Here is a 21,306-nt window from a genome sequence, read left to right as displayed (position 1 = left end):
TGTTTGAACTCTATAAAGAATTTAAATTTTATGCTTCTTTGCTTAAAAATATCCACATGTATACAGTATTTAAAAGCCTGTGCTAACATTCTTGTGGTACGTAGGCCACAAAGTACTTCAAAAAGTATCATTTACATCTCTCTTCCAGTTTATAAAAATGTTAACGTTGCAGCACTTGTGATTGAAATATAATCTCTGCCACTGTAATGGGACCCCTTCTGTTTCCATATGTTATCTTGATGTTCTCCATTTTTAATACCAATCCAGAAAGCATCAGAACGACTCTTCTCATCTCACGTGTGTTCTTAATGGCGGATTTTTAGAGGGATCTGCAAATATAAAGGACGGGTTCATTCAGAGGAGATAGATATGTATGTTAGGAACGAATCTGTGATTAGTTCTACAGCAGTTTAAACAACCTAACTCAGGGATGTTATGTTTATCACCTTCCCTTGAACTGATGATATATATTGCTAATGTTCTGTAGCTCTTCAGTAAAAAAAAAAAGTCTTAGATCATATAGCAGATGATTTAGACTGACTTAAGCTGCTATGAAAAGTCATGCAAAGTACATTAGCATGGAAACAAAAATAATGACAAGCTGGAGATAAATAGCCGAGCTAATAACACAGAAAACACTGGGTTTTATAAAAAGCAGAATATGGGCATGAGATCTTTCAGCAACTTCAACTACCAGTTTTCAAAGCTGGATAGGTGAACTCCTGCTCTTACAATGAAGACCTGACACCAAGATTCTAACTTAAGCTAAAACAAAGCACGGTTCAGTCAGTCACTACTTTCCTGCTAAGGTTCAGGTACTAAGTCTCTTTGTTATTCAGGTGTGTAAAAACACCATGCAAAGGATTTAAATCAAGACAAGTGATAGAAGACACGATGAAGTCACCTTGCTTTTGTGATTTCACAAGTTCATAAACAGATAAAACAACTCAGTAGCAGGCTAAGTCTATGTGATCATTGTTTTCAACTTCAGGGCTCCACAAACTCAACGATCTAAAGAACACAAACTGTATGTCAAGCCACATAACTTTCTTTTTTGCTACTAAGACTTTATAGTAACCAAGTGCTTTTCATTGCATCTTTGGTTTCTGTTACCACTGTAACAAATCTCAGTCCTATCTGTGCCTATGCTTGCAGCCCAGCTTTTCATGTTAATGCTGGTTTCTGTTCTTTATTCTCTCTCCTCATTTTAAATGCTATTTGATAACTATCTGATGTTCTCGTATTTACACACTTACCTCTAGCTATCTTGCTGGGATATATTTTCTGAAATGGCTTGAATTCATCAGGTGGGGGGAAATCCTCCACGGAATGGAAAGTAAATTTAGATTCAAAGTCATCTGGGAAGTTTCAGGGAAACAAATATTAGTCACTCTTAGAGATTAAAAGAAATAAAATTGCCACAGCTAATTTCAATGAAAAATGCTGATTCATTTTCCCCTGGAACTGATATCTGAGTGGCTTACTCCAGATAAACAACCTTGAGCCATCCAGTTTGTAAGCCATCCAAGTTTTCAGGCTTAATTGCAAACACTGCCTGGTACTAACTGAAGTTAAGCTTCTGGCTGCTGTTCCAGTTTTCTTCATTGATGATGTTGTGGTAATAGATGTATTCCTAGGTGGTTTTCAAGCAATTTAGCAAGAATGAATGGCCAATTCATTAGACCACAAAAGCAGTTCTTAGCAGGCTTTGCTGTATAGGGTTGAAGCCACTAAATGTCTGTGAACTGTTTTAAAGAATAGTAATGTAAGCACAGTACAGCAACTTTTCACAATCTTAAATAATTTTGCAGGTAGTGCATGCAATTTCTTGTCTACTGAATGGTTCAAAACATTTCTGAATAAGCCTTTACAAGAGAAATCTCACTGGAGAGGATTGTAAAAAAAATTTCTATCGGTTTAACTATACTACCATGTTGTCATGAGAAAGACTCGCATGAGTTTTTAATGTCTGAGACACAAAAGCTTTTGTACCAAAATCTTTAACTAAGGCTAATTAAGATGACATTACCAATGATATGCATATTTCCATTTTTAAGAGGTGGGTAGGGGTCATGAACTGCCCAGGCTGAGACTCCAGACTTGCTCGTAAGTTCAGTCGTTGGTGATCTGGCTGGTGGCTGTGGAGGAACAGCTAGCTTCCCAGCACCAGGTCCTGACAAAGAGGAAGCAGACCAGCACATAAAGATCACCATGAATTAACAAAACTGACAGTAAGCTCTGCACAAAAGCGGAGGGACTATAAGAAGGAATGCAGTATTCGGGGCAGACATGTCCAGGTATTGTAGGTGACTTCACAGCTGCAGTTTGCCAAGCCTAATCGTGGATTTATAACATCAAGTTTTAAATTTAAGTCACTACTTGAGCTTTCTATTGGAGCTTCCTATTTCTAGTTCTTCTAGTTCTAGGGAAAGTAAGACACTCTAAAGTATGGTTTAGTCCCATTCTGGAGGGGAAGACCATTCTTCCGCCTTCAAAGGAGCTAGAAGTTTCTTTAAGAAAAATATCACTAGATGGTATCTCTAAAGCAAGATCTTTTCCTGACGTTTTGGCAGTTATGCAGTGGAATTTGCATTATTCTTGTGCATTTTACAGAGGAGTTGCAAGGGCCTTCCAAGTTTACATCGTCTAGGCAGATCTACCACAGGACCTGTGTAAGGGGGAGGGAGCCCGAGGCCTCCAAGTTCGCTTCTCAAACTGCATCTCTCCCTAGATAACCAAAATGGAAACCTCTAAAGTTGAATCACCATGAGAAGCAGGCATCTTGATAAAATAATGGTTCATCAGGCAATTCTGAAGCATCATTAATCACCACCACAAAGCAGCTGATCTGCTGCATTTAGATGGCCTTTCACTTGGCTGTCAAAGGGAAGCAGTAATCCTTCTCTCGACACGCGGCTGCTAAGATACAGGGTACAGAACATTCTCTCCAAACGTTCCTTATTAAGTAGCTGTCTGCATTTCTCAAACCCACACAGACCTAGACTCATTTTTTTTTTAATTATCCTCATTATATCAGATCTGAAGAAAGTTCCTCATATCATCTGCTAAAGGAAACACAAGCCAATATGCCCACTTCCCAAGTAGCTGGAGAAGCCTTTGGCTCTACCACCTTGATTACAGGGGGCACTGGCCACTCTTTGTTGTGGCTGTAGCTACCCCATCTTAATTTTATTCTCTCCTGTAAAGTTTCCCAGCCAGTTACAGCAGAAAAGGGATGTTATGGGTGGGCTGGAATTTGAGGAGCTACATGCCTGGCAGATGTTTCAAACATGGTGCTGGATGCTCTGCTGCCCTACCTGAGATTGTTTGGTTTTGATTGAGATTTTGATTGATTGGAGACCGCTGCTGAGCTCAGTCAGTGTGCTGCTGGAGACATACCAATGCCAACACAAAAGCAAGAAACCCAGCAGTTCCAAGATGTTCCTTTCACTGATCAGCATGCTGCTTCCAAGAATCACAAGATTAAATTATACGGCATGTATGTCCAGCAGTAAGAAGAGCCTGAGGTCTGGCATGCTCATTACACACTGTGCTAATTACATTCTTCCCACACAGCGGACTTCATCCTCCTGCTACACGTACGCTTTGTACCCCTCGAAGCTCTCCCCCCATCAGTGCAATTTCCCCCAGCAGCCCAAAGGAGTGGGAGGCCTCGCTTCCCACCACCACTGCTCTCACCTCCGCCTCGGCCCGCTCTCTTCTTCCTGGTCTCCACCACTGCCGCTGGCTGAGGAAGGGGTGGGGTGGGAGGAAGAGGGAGCGACTGAATAGCGGGCTTGTGCAAATGGGACAGCAAGTGCGGGGACTTGGGGGGCAGCGGTGGGGGCATGTCACCGCTGCTGGCAGTGCTGCTGAAGGCTGGGGGGGGTGGAAAGGAGAGCCTGTTCAAGGCAGGAGGATGCACGGGGAGAGGAGGAGGAGGTGGTGGTGGAGGCGGTGTGGGAGGTGGATAATCCCTTCCTTCGGATGGAGAGGAAGCAGCAGCAGGGAAATCGGCTGTCCTGGCTGGAAATCCACAGGGGGGTAGGGGAGGAGGAGGAGGCGGCGGCGGGTGTGAAGCACCTACTTGAAACTTGGGTTTGTCAGCCTGAGGAGGAGGGAGCGGGGGCAGAGGAGCGGAGCTGGGGGCTACCCCCTTGAAAGGCCTGTCTGCCAGAGGGGGGAGAGGCGGAGGAGGAGGGAAGGTGAGGGAAGGTTTGCTGGAAGCTGGAGGTGGCGGAGGAGGCGCAGGCAAGCTGGGCCGCGCGGCACCAGCTCGTGGGGTGCTTGGAGGCTCTGGCAGGACAGCTGCCCGCAGGCCTTCGGGTGGGCTTAGGGGGCTACTGCCCGCCTTTGCGGTGCTGTTTGGTGGGGCTGTGGTCTTCGGAGCCACTGCTCGGATGCCAGGAAGCTGCCCAGGCCTCCCAGCTGAAAAAGAGATATCACATGTTATACACCAGGATTTTGTTCTGAGTCATCTGACAAAATAATGCAAAAAGCAACTCTACAGCTTCCCCTCCCCAGTGGTCACTGAGTGATTAAACTACTTCACCCAGAACATCTCATATCCAACAAGTTGTCTCTGGTGTAAGGGCCTAGGAGGTGGTGATGTGTTCCAGTGGGCACCAGGGGCTCTGCTTAGTTAAATGACGACCTGCTGAGAGACCCTGCTCTACTCCTTGGTTGCTGCAACACAAAACACTTTAAGGAGAAGTTACTTCTCTGTGGAGGCCCGTGGTACTTCATATTGGCCTTATCTTAGTAGCACAACCAGCTGAACACGAACAAGTGGTCTGCTTGGAGGCGTCAAGAGGCCTACTGAAAAGGCCTTGAAGAACACGAGTAGATTGACACACATACGCTAACATCCTTACAGTTAAGGACTTGCTTAAGATTTAAAAGTTCACACAAACATTATATAAATCTCAATTGCCTGGATTTTCAAAAGTAGTGTCTTGAAGGCTTTCCAGAAGGCGCAGGCTCAAATGTTTTTCTTTTTTTCCAACAGCAAAAGCCCAAAGACTCTTGACCTTACAGAACATATTTGCCTAAGTAAATGTCAAGGATTTTTCTGAAAGCAGGTGTCAAAAAGGTATCTCATCCTATATTCCCATATTCTGACAAGTATGGTCCTAGTTTAAGGATAACTCAAAGAAGCTACTGCAGTCTTGTAATGAAGCCCAGTCACAAGCGGTGCTGAGCATCTTGGGCTTGTCTTCCAGAAAACACAAATGCACGTAGAGCCAAGTTCTTCCTTTCCCTGCAGAAGCCTGAGCAGGCACCAGCTGCCCAACAGCCCCAGAGGTCATTGCTGCCACTCAAAAAGAATTTCCCCTCATTGATGCCTGCGTTTCTTGAACTGAAAGCAGCAAAATGGCTCCCAGACATGCCTTGCTGGATCAGAATTGTATTTTATAAAACCCAGAAGGCAGAAGTCTTAAATATTAAACTCTAAAGTAATATACAAACCTGTAATACCAGAGAAATACACACTAATGGAGGGAAGGAAATGCGACTTTTTTGCCATTTGTGCTGAAGTTGTTAAATACAGTATTGAAATCTGGGCTTATTTGAGGCACACTTACAAGTTTACATTAAGCTAATATAAAAAATCTCCATGTAAAACTGCAGAGTCCACTAAATCTCTTTCTTATCCAGTGTACGGTATTTTATTATTTACACCTTAAGGGATAAGGTACTTGAGATCTAGAAAGATGATTTCAAGCACATTATTAATTCAGCCTTTCATGGTCAGAAGATGAATTAAAGGTTCAAAAAAAAGAAAAAAAGTGTCACTAAAGCTATCCCCAAAGTACTTTTATTCCAAATCACAGTTCCCCCCAGCTATTCTTTCACAGAAATGAAGCCCTTACCTGGCAGGTCTCTCTGGCCTGCTGGTCTGAGAACAGGAAAGCCGCCAGCAAATAAGCCCCCCAGAGGGGGCTGAGAACCACCTTTATTAATGGCTGGATTACCTCCATTTCTGTTAGCTCCTTTGGGTTCTGTTACAGGAAAAAAAAAGAAAAAAAAAGTATAGCAGAAAGCCATTTCAACCTTGCTCTCAGACTGAGAGGATTAGCACCAACAAACAGCCAAGACCAGATTTTTCCTCTTTAAATTGACTCAAAGAAACTTACTGTTAATACAGTAAATTGCCATTATTCTCTAGCCGGTATCTTGAAGCACAGCACCCTCTGGTGCTTTTTAATCTCAAGTCAATCATGGCACCAACAAGAAGCTGTGTTAGACTACATTTGAAGTTATAGATTTGAAGATGCTTGTTGAAAAATCTCCCTTACTGATTGCAAAGCAATGGGATGCAGTGTTCCCAGTGGAAATTTATAGGAAGACACTAAAGAAAACACCTGTCAGGAGTGACATAGGGTTTAGCTGATCATGTCAAGCTCTTTCTAACCCTATCCTTCTGTTACTTGCTCATGTCACATGTGAATCAGTTGTATGTTACAAAATACACTCTTGCCTATTCCCCCACTGTCCCCAAGATACTTTCTTTTAGCATATAATGCTAAGGAAGAGAAGAAAATTAAATAAAACAAAGAAAAGCAAAAACCAATACCAGTGATCTGCCATTACGAAGAGTGTGGAAAAGGATTCAGGCTAGTGAAAACACTAAAAAGAAAAGGCTCTAGCAACTGCTATTATCTTTTAAAAGTTAATCTTCTCCCTGATTTTAAATGATGATCAGACATGCATTCACAGCTAAAAGAGACTTGAGAGGGTAAACATTCCTGTCTCAAAGGAATCAAACGTATGCCTCCAGAATTTTTTTGCATATTTTGTTCTTTTTATCTATTAAAGAACAACTCTTCTGCCAGAGCCAGCAATTCCCGCATAAACAGTTATTTTAATAAGACACTTACATGGGTTTCATCATTCACGATTTTTTTTTTGGACAAGGAATGTCTGTTAAGATGATACCCAGTTACAGACTTTTTATGAAGTGTTAATAGCTGCTGATCTCCAAACAGGATGTAAGTTTAGAAAATGAGACCTCTCCCCTCTTCACATCCTAAAGCCATATTAAGGTGCTGTCCCTTGATGAACTTCAAACCCGCCCTTCAAGTTGAAAACTGTCCAGCTGACCTCCACAGCCTCTGAATGGTTCTGCAGAATGGCTTCAGCAGAGCTCACCCAGGGACCTTCCTCAGGAGCCCGTACTTACTTTCAATCTGCGGTGCACTTCGGTCATTGATTTGAGTCACTTTCCTTAAGCGAGTTCCCTGCTGGATATCAGCCAACAGTGCATTTCGTGCTTTTTGGTCTTCCTTTCGCAATTTTGGTAGTTCTGAACTTGCCTGTTGATGATATGAGCATTAGACAGCAGGTACAGATAAAAATACACACTTAGAAAGGGCACAAACAAACTTTCGAGAGAAAATTTGAAGTTAGTCATCCCTGGCAGCTGTCATTTCAAAGCTTTTGGGTTCAGTCAACCAGAACAGCATTCAGTTGTACAGAAGACATGAAACCTGGAAGTTTAAAGATAATACAAATCTAGTACTAGGTGCGTTAACATTGTTGAAAGGAAATTAAAGGGCATGTTTAAATGGTGTGTGACCTCTTGCTAGGCCGTTTATGGTCTCTGCTTCACAAATGCAACTCTGACTCTCTTTAGCTCTTTTCATTCTATTTACAATGTTTTATAAGTATAATTTATTATTATATTAGAATGTAACAGATTTTAGAATAAACATCCTTTTTACCCATTTTGCCTTAGGGAAAAAGCTCATTAATTGCTTATTGAACTTACATTTGAATGCGAACATTAACTAATTTAGGTTCTCTCTCCGTATCAAAGAATTACACGAGTTTGAGCAGACTTCCTTTACAACAATGCAGTTATATTTCAGTATATTTTCTATCCTATCCAAGGTCCACAAATGTGAAGTCAGGTTGTAGTTTAAAGTTTTGTAATAAAAACAAAAAAATATTTTTATTCTTTCCTCTTATTTCATCAAGTTTCCTGTTATAACAAAGTCAGAAGCACATTCTACTTTAAGAAGTTTGGAAGTTTTGCTTTCTTGAAGCAGATAAAAATTGTCAGAACTGCTATTTCCCAACCTTTCATGTGGTTAACAGAGTGGTCTAACAGAGGGGAATCTTCACATCATAGCAGCAATGTGCTGCTGCATCTTTACACATCTACTGCAAACTTGCAGGGGTTACCACGCTTCCTAAAGAGAATGAAATGTTTCTATAACTCCTAATTTTAGCATCATAGTCATAATAAAGCAGAACAATATTGTCATACTTAAAAACAAAACAAAACAAAACAAAACAAAAACCACTTGGTTAGAGCATTATGAAAGCAAAACGTAAGCTTGAAAAAAGCTTATCCAGCTGCTTGAATTAATAAAACGCATAACTTGCTAATCCTAAATGGAAAAATTATACTGTTACGACATTACTTGTGGTTATTGCACTAGTTTAAAATATCACTATATATTTATAGATTCGCACAGGTCCGCTAGATGGCACTCCACATTGCTGCAAATGCCAGCTGCATTCCTGACACCTGATGTAAAAACTCTGAATTATACAATCCTGTGACTGATACCATATCTATGTATTATTTAAAAATATTAGAAGAAACACTGTTACACAGTTTCCCACTCTGAAACAGTACTACCTGCCCCTGTGTTTTAGGGACAGTGAGTCTCATTCCCATTATGACCACCCTCAATGCTGCATGTATACTAAAAGCAGCACTAGACTACGTACAAGCCAGAAACGATTTCCACTCGCATTTTCTTTAAGTTGACAGTACTTACTGTGAAAAATGGAAATACCATAACTGGAGCAAGGATGACTTCCCTTCTCATAAAAGCTTTTTACCAGTACCTTGAACTTCACGCCTCTCTACTGCAGCACAACAATTAGGATCTAGAGGGATCTGATCGAGACCTATGTTTAAAATTAGCTCCAGCAGCTGTGTTTTCGTTTCCAGGTTCAAGTGTCCGTATGCTCTGCCAGCTGTCCACTTCATCTCCCCAGTCTACTTTTCTGAGCAGGTAGACTGCTGGAATATGAAAAGTCTTAATATCCAAACAGCTATTAGACTAAAATATCCTGCTTGTGGCAGCTTATATTCGCCAGTGACCTGTGACTCGATAGCACTTGAAGAGAGCGAAGGTTTTAATTCATTCACCATTTCTAACACAAAGAAGAAGGAACACTCTAAGCTGCAAGCCCAGAAGGCAGTGCAATAATGTGCCATTGTCTTAAGACCGATCCCCTTACTTATCCCCTTACTTCAGTACAACGCCATCCATGCCCCAGCTCTTTCTTCCTCCTCCTCAAGTAAGAGATAGCATCTTCCATGTCCAGCCTGGTGGGCTCGAGTGATTGATTAGCTGCTGAGTAGCTCGATATGGATTCTCTTTTCCCATTACAAAGGTGGGATGGTCTGGGGTGTAATGTTGCCTGGCTGCACATCGGTCAGAGCTCCTTTGGATTCCTTGTTTGCTGCCTGCACTCTCCAGCCCTGTGACAATTCCTGTCCAGAAGCATTTCACCGGGTACCTCACCCACCCATCTACTGGTGTCCTGGCCCTGCAAATTTGTAGTTTACCATGTTGCTTTTTGATACACAATCAGAACGGAACCTTCCTTCCTCTGATTAATTAACAGCATACACTGAGTAAGAAATTAATCTGAAATTCACACTGATGCTATGCCTGCAATCCATAGCCCGTGAAGAGACACTAAACATGTATGTTGTCCTCAGAAAGAGGAACTCATGGGTTTTAAATCTCAATCTTGACCACATGAAATAGAAATACTAAGGCAGGAAGACAACTATATTTTCAGTCACTGAGGAAAAACAGCCTTGGATGTAGTTCTCAGACTGCTTTTTTTCTCCTTTTATTTGAAGGGCAGTCTCATTTATTTACAGAAACATCTCAATCTTTCAACGAAAATAAAAATGGAAGCGGAGAAAAATGCAAAGATCATTTATTTTATCAGATGCCAGAGCTGCCTGAGGTAACAGAGACCAAAATTAAATTCCATACTTTATTTACATGGATCAGTACAGGAATGGTGGGATTTCATTACCCTAGTAACCATTAGGTTATTCTGCTACCATTTCAAACACCAGGAATGGCACCGTCAATGTGTAGTTTGAAACAGAACAGAACAAACCACACAGGTAAATAGCTAGAACATAAGAGAAATACTTTCTTTTCATCTCACCAAACTCCACTACTTTTGTCTCCAGTGTCCCAAATCACACTCTCAGCTGTGCCATTCGGTAAGGCTTAGGATCAATGTTTGGGCTACCTGACAGGTCTCTAAAGTACTTGTAAACAGGAAAATATCATCAAATCACAGTATTTAGAGCGATGTTCCAGACTATAAATCAGCAAGGATAGAAATAAACATGCTGCTCCACCACTGCGGCGGCAGGGAAGATGCACAATATAGAAATGCCAAATGTAAACCCCAAAATTACCAGATGGGAGGTTCTGGCCATTACTCTGAAACAAAAGCCTGCATCCTGAGTGCTGCAGGTCCGAACCTGGCAGTGGGCTCCAGCAGTCAGACAGCACAAGCGAGTCAGCCTGAACTTCCTGCACAATGCTGGGGCAAGGAGGGCTGGCATACTCCTCAGCTGTACTTCATCCTTACAGAAAAACAACGTGAGCAAAATGGGAATTGCAAGCTCAGTTCTGGTCTCCAGATCTTTAAACTGATGTTGAAAAACTGGAGGTGCACAGAAGGGAGCCACAGCAGTATTCAAAAAGCTGGAGAAAATAGATCAGATTTTAGGAGCTCAGCCTGGTCGGTCAGCCCCAAAGAAGCCCATGGGGTGATCTACCTGCAGAATGCACAAACCTTTAGAGGGAAATAATGGTCTTACTATGGACCTGTTAATCCAGCAGAGACAGGCATTTGGTGAATTTATGTCAAACATCTGCAAACTACAAACAGAAAGCAGGAAAGTGTGGAAATAGCAAGAGTGACTGTTCCTTGAAGCAGACAACTGAGGACAGCCGCAGATTATTGATCTCTTGCTTTGCAGATTAAGGCTGGACCCTGTCTGGCAGATTGCTTTTTGTGAAGCACCAGCCATTGGGCCCAGCATAGAGCTACCTGGTGGCATTTACACATTTAATAGCAGCGTGGAGGTAGTTGGTGTTTTGTAGTAGCTTCTTCCAGTTTTGAATTCTCTGACGGTGATTTTTTTTTTCCCCCAAAGAAAATAGACTGAAATCTGTGGCAGTGAACCCCATTTCTAGGTGCATTCCTGCTGCGTGTGGTACTTGCATCACCTTAGGAAAGTCACTTTACATCTTGCAAGACAGATGGGAGCATTGACCTACCCTCTGGGCTCCTATGATACTTCAAATATTTAAGAGGTATATGTGCTCAGATAGTAAAATGATGTAAACGCAGAAGGCACCAGGCATTTGAAAAAGTTCATGGTAGTCTTAATTATAGGGACATGCTAATTATTACCTTTCAGATGTTAAAGAGCACCCCTGCACACAGAAAAGGGGAATTCCTCTGGACTCTGAGCAGGTAGATCAGGTCATAATGGATGCATAAATTGTCCCATAAATGGGTTATATTTACTCTGATGTTTAAATACATTCTGTTTTTGAATTTGCGAAGTAATTCAGGGTAGTGTAGATCTTCATAAACAGGACAGTTGAAGCAAAAACATACCTCCAGCCTTCTGGACGATCCAGTAACCAGGCAGTCATGGACCTTTGTTTCAGAGTAAACTCATCATCTGATGGGAAAAAAGGATCCCATACTCTGTCTCTATAATAGGTAGGAGCCATAAGTAAGATAAAATAAAGCATGATTTCATCCAAAGATGCTGCATTCTCTCTTATTTCAGAAAACTTGTAAAATTTAGCATCCATACTCCTAACATGCAATGAATTGTATTATCACAGTAAATTCCCTTTCCTGGTCACTTTTTATAAGAAATACGCTAAATAGAGCTGTAGAAAATGTATTTATTTGCCTGAAATAGATTTAAAAAGAGAGCCAAAATATATTTAGCCTATCCCTAACAATATCTATTTGGTGAGATGTATAACAACAAAATTAAAAATAAATCAATCAGCTTGACATGTGGTATTTTATTATGGGCAGAAAGATAGAGCTCTCATTTACCGACAGTTTCATTTCTTTCTGTGAATCTGGTGTCAATCCTCCTTTCTCTCTCCCATGCCCCATTTTTCCCTAGACAAAACAGGATTTGATGCAGAGATCAAACACAGACACTGGCAGAAGGAAATCACTGCGTATATTTTAGTAAACAAAGAGTTTGAGGACAGCCCTTATCAAATTCTTCCTATTATTTTCTACACTGTTCTCAGTAAAACCTGCCCAGATACTGGCTGAGGCAAGGAAGTCTTCCTCAGTGCAGCACGCAATACCTCTGTTTTGCGTTGTAAGAGAAGGGACAGGCATCACAGCAAGATGCGGAAAGATGAACAGAAAGCTTTAGGGTAGGGGATGGTTGATCACCAAGACACACATTAATGAAAACAGGCTCTCCTGGGCCAGCCCTCAAATGCACAAATATTATTCCTATATTCACAATGACAGGCATACACAACATGGACTGCTCAGGAAAGGCAACAATACAGGTAAAACTATCTGTGGAACACTGTCTGTACATAATGTCAGGGATGGCCAAGAACATCGGGAGGAAAACAGCCTGTTTGGGGTTGGTTAATCACTCTGAGGAACGACGATCAGTGTTCTCACTGCCCATATGGCACAGCAAGGCTCTCCAAGAAGGAGAGCGTGGAGGGAGACGAGATGTCTGGGTCCCCGTCCGGATATAAAGCTCCTGCTCGCCTGAAGGGCAGCCAGGCGCAGGGCAGGTGCTCACGACAGCCTCAAAGGGCAGAGACCCACAGCAAGGGGCCACCTTATGGTAAGGTGCAACACCCTGCTGAGACACCCTCCTGGGAACAGCAGTGATGAAAAAGATCAGAAAAAGAATAAGGGGGACCTGCTTGTGAGCCACTTACTCTGCAGCTTCCTTCCCCTCAACCACAAGCTGCTGATCACTGAATATTTAATAAAGTATCCCACAGGAAGATCCCCATAAGGATCAGGACTAAGGTATTTAAATGAATTCAACTTTTAGAAGACTGTATCCTTTTCAAAAACAGAACCGATGACAAATATTTGCGGTAAGATGCCATAACATTTGAACAAACTGCAATCTCACAATTTTCATTGAAAGAATGAGGATATTTTGGAACAAGATGGAAAACTGAAAATGCCCAGAAATGCCACTGTGAGCCAGCATGTCTTCCTTGACATAGCACAGGATTATAAATCATCTAGACTTCGGTAGCCCAGCCCGAAACACCAGATGAACTTGTTTCCCTCGAGATCAATCCACTATTACCAGATTCAAATTATGCCAAGAATTCACGATGTTGAATTTGTAGCAGAAGCAGTTTGCCCAGCAGGCAAGAGCACTGCTTTTACAGAGCCTTCTCAAACTGGCAGCTGATGTCTCCCCAGGGAACATGCTGGGAAATGCAATTGCAACAAAACACAGGCGCTTACAAAAATAAAAAAATAAACCCAGTTTCCAAGAAGCCACAGAGATAAACATTGTCATTCTTCTGGCATTTGCTTTAAGTGTGCGTCAGGTGTGGTTTTACTCATGCACTGTCAAATGTTAAATAATCAAAACAAAGCCCTTTTCCACTTTGAGGAAAAAAATCCAACAAGTCTCGACAACATAGCATATCACTTCTTGTATTTTAAGTTTTCTGAAGTGTTAGCTCACAAAGAAGCTTGCAAGATCTAGTATGTGTGAGTTGTGGTTCATCTACTCACAACTGGGTCCCAACCTCTGATTTAAAGCCTTTCACTTATGGGAAACCTCCCCGCGGTACAAGACTCCACCTGTAGAGTCAATCTCAAGAGCAGAGCTGCTTCTTTTACTTGTGCTCCACAGGATGAGACTAATTAATTCTTGGCACTCGGCCTACCTGTGCAAACACGGCTATCTCAGGGACTTCTAGCAAGCTGAGCTCCCAGCACACATAGCATGAGGGGTCACGATCCAGCCAGCATTTCTTCTGAGGGAGCCCACATGAGGGGACCTGCCAAATAGCTTCCTGGCAGCTAATTAAGTCATTGTTTCGAGAGAATGACAGGACCGGGATTTCACGATTCCACCCCGCTAAATAACTATTAGCCGTGATCTCAGCATTCGCCGCACCGAGTTCTGCGGCCTGAAGCTGCCGGGTTGAAAAGGTCAGTGAGCAATGTGTGTACTTCGATAGGCTGTGTCTACACCGGGCCTCGTTCCTCAAAGTCGAGCAAGAGAAGTGCTGTACAGAAGCTGTCAGAGGCCTGGTCCCAGCCTCACAGCCGCCGCCTAGTCCTGGCGTTAGCAGGCATAAATAACAAGGTGATTCAGCGGCAGCCTGCTACCCGCTTGTAGCATACCTCTAGATGCAAATGTACCGTCAGACACAAAGGCAGGGAACAAAAGATTAAAAACTAGCTTAGCAGGAGTCCCCCTCTCCAACATCTGTATTCCAGTGTTTGTTTCAATCACCGCCTCACCACATACAGGCCCTCCTCGCTTCCTGTTGGCACCGCTCAGTCAGACAATGCAGCAGTTCGCGTACTTACAGGTTACATCGATCCTGCTTAAAACAGAGCTGAGGGCTCATTAACAAGGGGGTACTTAAAGTTTTCCCGGGTGGGCTGCTTAATTTTGTTGCCTGAATGCAAAAATGCAGCCGAATTAACGCGATGATTTATACCTGCTGAGCCACTTAGCTTTCATGTGAGTATTTAACTTGCTGACACCCACACTTGAAACACAAATTCTGGCTGTTCTTTCACTAAAATAAGTGATGCAGTAATGTAAGCCACCAAAATGGAGGCATTATAAGATGAAAACTACCACAGAAGTGTTTTCCCAGCATATCAGAAAGATCACAAGTCAGATACCAAAAATACCCTGGGACTGGCTTCAAAAAATCATTTTGAATTTCACTTTCTGATTTCTAAATTTTTGGGATTTAAGTTCTCAAGTTTTCCTCAGCATCAATTAAAAAGCAAAATGAAAATTCACGTATAAACAAGAAAACCTGAGGTCCTGACATTACAATGAAGATACCAAAGAGCACAAGGCTGAAAACACTGCAGAGGGAACTGGTGACACTACCTGTTTATTCTCTCAATCTACTACAGCAGTGTCCCCAAAATGACAAAGGTTATTATGAGTAGCAATAACAAAATATTCAGCAACACGTGCCAAGCCACACAAATCACAATTTAATCTTACTCTGCTCTAAGAATGCTATGCCATTTATCCCACCCAATTACCTGTGTAGATGGTACCGGTAATTCGGAAATGCCTTTTAACATCAATGCAAAATGATGGTTGGCCTAAGATGGGACCATATTGAGAAACTAAAATTTCTTGCAATGTCACATTCCAGCAATGTAAAGAGGTCCAACACAAGTATTGCTATAAGTCTGGGTTCTATTTTAATTAAAAGGCTACAAGTCTAATATTAATCTACAGATGGAATTTAGTATGTAGCCTTTGCACACAGCACAGATGGACTAGTGATTTTTCAGGGCAATAATACCTTGTGAGAAGGATGGTAAATTAACACATTAGCTCTCTACAGCTTCTGGTACCTGGGCTTAATCATTTAGAACTACTTATGGTACCTCTGTGACACACCACAATTTCCATAGTTTTAGCCTTTAAATGCAGGAAAGTGACGCACAAATTGTACAGGTGAAAAACGGACAGCCAAAAGAAGAAAAATAAATGCTTTCCATTCCATGAAGACATGTATGACATATGGCATTATGAAAAAAAAAAAAACAACAAAAAAACAACACAAAACAGAACTCACCACTTAAATACATTAAAAGTAGTGACCAAAGAGATCTCAAGCAAAGTATTCAAGAAGATTAGCACACAGGAACATATACAGTGCATGCTCTTGTACCTGTTCAGATGAAATACAAGGAGCAATGTCAACCTACAACTTCTGTTTTCTTTGTGTCTTCTCCACCTTTCATAGTCCCTACTCATCCTTTCTGTATTTATTTACAAGTGCAGAAGGCTACAGTGGCAACACTTAGAGATGCCATAACCTATGCAATCCTACATTTTCCACTATCTGAAAATAAAATAAATCACACACAGACACCCTTTTTTTCCCCCTACACAATTGCCCCTCATTCTTTAAGAAAACAGATTGGTGTGAGATGTGAGACATTATTAAAACACTATAAATCAGTTTCCTTTATTTTGGCTGGAACAAAGCACCATCAAAAAATTTCAGCTATACCTTGTGCAACCCCTGGTGCAATCTGTATGATAGCTAGTCATCAGCAAGATTACTAAGCCTGTTCTCTCTCTAGCTCTGCTATGTTTTCACCTAGCAGCAATAAACATTATGATTTAATATCTCTTGAACTAGGGACTTCATGACAAAGTAGCAAGTATCATCTTACTCGTGGCTCGCATAAAATTTTAATGAACACATTCCTGAATATTTTGTAAATGGCACTATGCATGACTCTGTTAAGCTCTCAGAGTTCTGTTTGCACATTTAGGAGTTTGAATGGAAACTTCATTTTCATGGGAAGCGACCTTGATTTTTACAATCAATAATTAGCAAGCATGCACAGACATTTACGTATACAGATATATATATGCACATTCTCTTTCTGTTTATATTTGGTAGGCCCAGATCAGAATCCCATAGATCATCATTATCTTCAACCAAGCTGTTTTACATACGTTGTTTTTCTCTTTCCAAAGAACAGTAGTACTGAATGGTACAGGAGCAAAACCAACTCCTACACAATTTCAGACAAGCACTGTCGTTCTCTGAATTTCTTGGGAAGGTTGGAGTAAACAGCTCAACAAGGTTTGCACTCTGACAACTGCATAAAAGAGGAAAAAAAAAAGCATCCCCACAAGGAATACTATAAACTGATATTTTCCTTATCACTGGAAATCCTATCTCTGTGTAGATTATGCATTTATTGATGTTATACTATATAGAATTGTTCTTCCGAGATCTTATTACAAGAATAGAAAGTATGGTCAGAATAACAAACTTGGTAAACTGACATGTTCATCCACAACAGAAATTCTATTAAAAAAATAAAATAAATGAGAATGCAGTAATCACTGAGATTAATCTACATGCCAGGTTAATGTTCAGCATTATTTCAGCTTTCATATTTCTCTCACTAAAGTAAGCATATTCCTTTCTTCTTCTGCACTCCTAGTTATTAGAAGGCCGTTAGGGCAAATAAACTCATGGTGCTACTTTACTGGGTTTAATCATTTGATCCATTGTGTTTTTTGGGGTTAAGTTCTATGTTAAGGTTTTGATAATAACAATTCTAAAGAGAACAGAAGTATTTTCTTAAACTCCACAAACATATGAATCATTAAACAAACATCTCTGAACAGCACTCAACCCATCAAGCCTGCTACACACTTCCTTCAATATTAACATTTTAATAAGTGATGACTGAACATAACTTCAGGAATTTATATGTACAGACAAAGGCAGCACAGCACTGCACATAAGAAACGAACATGGTTTATCGAAGCAAAATTTTCTCTTGATCCTCTCATGGGAGCCTTACCTGATAAATATATATATATATATATATATATATATATTTTAAATCAGTCTCAGTATCTACTTTTGGAAATAGTAACAACCTAAACAAACCAGAATGTCTCATACAACTAAAAAGCAAAAGGGGTAAAAAGAAATAGAGGAAGGAAAAAGGGAAAGAGAAAAGCTTTGACTTTTGCAAGTCAGAGCCAGAAAATACATTGGGGCACAGTTTTATTCTGCCTATTCATCCCTCTCATCTTTATCTATGACCCCCAGAAGGCAGCCATTTGAAGACACACTTAATTAATCGAATTAACTGTATTTACATTTTGACTCAGCCACCTACATCTGCTATTACAGATACCCTAGCATTCCCTCTTGAAAAAATACACTTGGTTTTCATTTAAGTATGCCCTGAGAGACAGTAGTTTTTCAGCTGTTGGGCACAGGTGGCTCTTAGGATGACTTAAATACCATCTCCAAATCACTTTAGTATTGCCTTGCAACAACTTCTGTAAGTGAGAATTCAGTACAAATACTTCAGAATATCTGCAAGTTCAAAGCTGTGAAAATTGTAGGAAAGGACCTAACTTTTCTTCTGCCTTAAAAGGGAGTTAATAGTATAAAAAAGTCAAGTGCCAACAGTACTTAGGTTTTCAATGAAGGGCTGCAAAATCATTTGGGACCATAGCTCATTATATTCACTAAGAAAATCTGCAGAAAGAAGAATGTAATGTAGTGATTATTTCTGCTAAAAATCTCTTAATGCTGAAAGAAAGAGGAAAGTACAGCTATTATCCATACAATTAGAAAAGCAAGACAAGTATATAGTACCCATGCAACGGCATCTTGCAAAACGACAGGATTCTAAAGCCTCAACCTACACCTGGACATTTCTCCTTTAACGTAAAACAAGCAAGTAAAACTTGTGGATCAATACAGCGGTTAAACCCTAACTTTTATTTGCCAACATGTAAGTATTACTCTGGTTTAATTATATCAATATAAAAGAATAAAAATCAGAGTGCTGTTTACTTTGGAACCTTTCCAGGTGTTGCCCAAGTAAAACTTGTTTGTTTTGAAGGTTTGCTTAAAGCTACGTGCCTATGAGAATTTTTATTCCTCTTTTCCTCCAACTCTGGATTTAGCAGCTGTAACAACAGCTGGGCAGTTTAGCAGCTGTAAAAGGCAGATGCCAAGTTCTAGGAAACAGCTTCCTAGTAAAAGAAAATAGGGCCTGTAGCAAATTTTCATGGATTCCCCAATTAGAAGGTTTTACTCTGCAACTTAACACCAGCTAGAGATTTGACTCTTTCTTGTATTGTGCTTTTGCTGAACTCAGACTACAGATCCTTGCAAAGTTGTCCCCCTCTGATTCTGACAGGGAAAAATCCTTTCACTGTTAGAGAAAAAAAATGCTCTGTCACACGACTATACTAATTCTTAACGGTGGCTCATGTGCTCTTTTCAGTGTCAACATTTTCATCAAAAGGAAGGCTTTAATATCAGAAATTATTTATAAATGCATTTGGTTTGTGTCAATCACTAAGATGAAACTGACAGTAAATTCTGTACATCTTACCCACAGAAGATCATTTTAGCAAAAGAATGATCTAAATAAAATATGGAAACACAGTATAAGCCTCCTATTATCAAAACTCTTTCATAGTAGTGGTTTTGGTCATCAGCAAAGAAAGGGAACAAAAAAAAAACAAACTTGTTTATACTGGTTCTTAGGAGTCCTCTCAGCTTTCCCAAGTCATTTACAATCTGGAATATGTTAGAGGAATCTAAAAACATCTCTAGATATTTACTGAGCTAAATTTATTAGGATAAGAACACTTGCAGCTTTGTTGACTTTGATTACATTTGTGGGCATTAAGTTGCTCACAATTCAGCCCACTTATTTCAGTATCTAACTATAGGTTGTGTATCAACTCAGAAGAGCTGCTAACTGAAAACACTGTTGATGGTGTCCCAAATTAAAACAGAATGACAATAGGAATCAAGCACTGCTGATTTAATGTACTGTCTCAGTCCTCCTCCTCTTCATCTCCACAATTCCTGGAGAGTTTTACAAAATGGTTCAGCATGCAAAGCAGCAAAGAGAAACATGCAAAAAAAAAACCCTCCTCCTGGATGAAGATAAAGTAACAACATTATTAAACAAAGTCAACAGACCTTCATGGGAACAAAACAGTAGAGATACCAGAGAATGAAAGGCAAAAATAAAGTTCTTAAAAAAATATATATAAATCAACAACCCTCCTGCTCCCTCTCCCCACCCCAAAAAAAAAAAACCAAACAAAAAACAGAACAAAAACATTTTGAAGTATATTCAAATCATGAAGAAATGCGGTTTGCTACAGGGACTAACATACCCTGGAAATAATTACAGCAGTGACAGAAAAATAATGAAAATTAAGGAGAGATTTTATGTCTTGAACATAAACACACCAGGTTTCACTATTTAAAATATGGTCTAGGAATTTCAGTGCAGAACCAGGCTATGAATAACTGGTTACAATATACAAGGAACAACTTAAACTTGTTTTATCATAGGTACAATAATTGTGAAGGTATGAAAATGTAATACCATGCAGAACATCCTCCCCTTATTGCAAACATGCTGGCAGGGCGCATGTTCTACTTCATGGCTTACAGAGTAATGATCTGTTACAAGCAGTAACTGTTCCTGCACACGTATAAAAGCATATTGTGCTGTATCCCCAGGAAGGTGGCATGTGCTAGAGAGAGAAACACCTACAGCTGAACACTGTGAGTCTTAACAGAAGCTATATGAAAGAGGATGAAGAAATTAAGACTTACCACCTGCAAGGTACCAATACAAAAATGAGTTTCCTGTGACTGGAGAAGTATTTACAAATGCTAAATTCTCACCACATGCACTTTAACATAGGGGTCTCCAAACTTTTCGTGATCACACACCCCTATCAGTAAAAAAATTCTGAGCACGCACCCCCAATACACGTTTGTTTATTTATTTATAAACTACACACATGTACCACTGAAGTTCTAATATTTTTTCCTGCACTCCACTTTGGAGACCACTGCTGCAATGCACGGAAGAACAGGAGCCAGCAAAACGGGCACCCACCCCAGATATTTGCTATGAATATGCACGCCAAAATTCTGGGAGCTCTGAGCTGGCTACCATACCTAAGCTATTGCTAATAGAGATAAAAAGTTGATCTTACCAGAGGTGGTGGTGGAGGGGGCCCTCCAGAAGGCGGTGGAGGCGGTGGAGGAGGCGGTGGTGGCGGCGGCGGCACAGGCATCCGTTAGATTTCTAGCTTCACGCAGTTATGAAAAATATAGCCAAAGTCTATGTCCTTGAGGGGAAGGAAGGGAGGAGAAAGAAAACTGGAAAAAAAAAAAAGAACGTGTTTATGCACTGTACGCTGAAGATCAGCCAAATTTCTAGCTCTCAGCAGACTGAAGACTTTTGCACTGCACCGCTTCCAAAACTACAGTCTGAACAGCCTCATTATAGTTATCTGATGACAACACTCATCCAAAGAGCAAGCTCCCATATTTGGACAAGTGCCATGAATACCAAATGCATAGATGCCACCCTGTCCAGCTTTAATTACTGTGCCTTCTCCTAATCTCGCCCATAGCCCTGAAATGCAATTCTGCAGAGAACAAA

General features: G+C 40.7%; 1 protein-coding gene across 1 annotated transcript; it reads right to left on the bottom strand.

Moving 5' to 3' along the window:
• Nucleotides 1-288: 288 nt before the first annotated feature.
• WIPF3 (WAS/WASL interacting protein family member 3) lies at nucleotides 289-20,935 on the bottom strand. Its single transcript, XM_035556467.1, has 7 exons — nucleotides 20,855-20,935; nucleotides 7,184-7,316; nucleotides 5,874-6,002; nucleotides 3,700-4,428; nucleotides 2,030-2,173; nucleotides 1,257-1,358; nucleotides 289-329 (listed from the first exon to the last, which is right to left on the bottom strand). Exons 1-7 carry the CDS (start codon nucleotides 20,933-20,935, stop codon nucleotides 289-291), a joined length of 1,359 nt encoding a protein of 452 aa, XP_035412360.1.
• Between the last annotated feature and the right edge of the window lie 371 nt (nucleotides 20,936-21,306).

The sequence above is a fragment of the Cygnus atratus genome, chromosome 2 (assembly GCF_013377495.2).
Source record: "Cygnus atratus isolate AKBS03 ecotype Queensland, Australia chromosome 2, CAtr_DNAZoo_HiC_assembly, whole genome shotgun sequence".
In the NCBI taxonomy this organism is placed as follows: Eukaryota; Metazoa; Chordata; class Aves; order Anseriformes; family Anatidae; genus Cygnus; species Cygnus atratus.
Note: the sequence above shows the minus strand (reverse complement) of the source record. Positions and strands in the feature narration are given on the sequence as shown.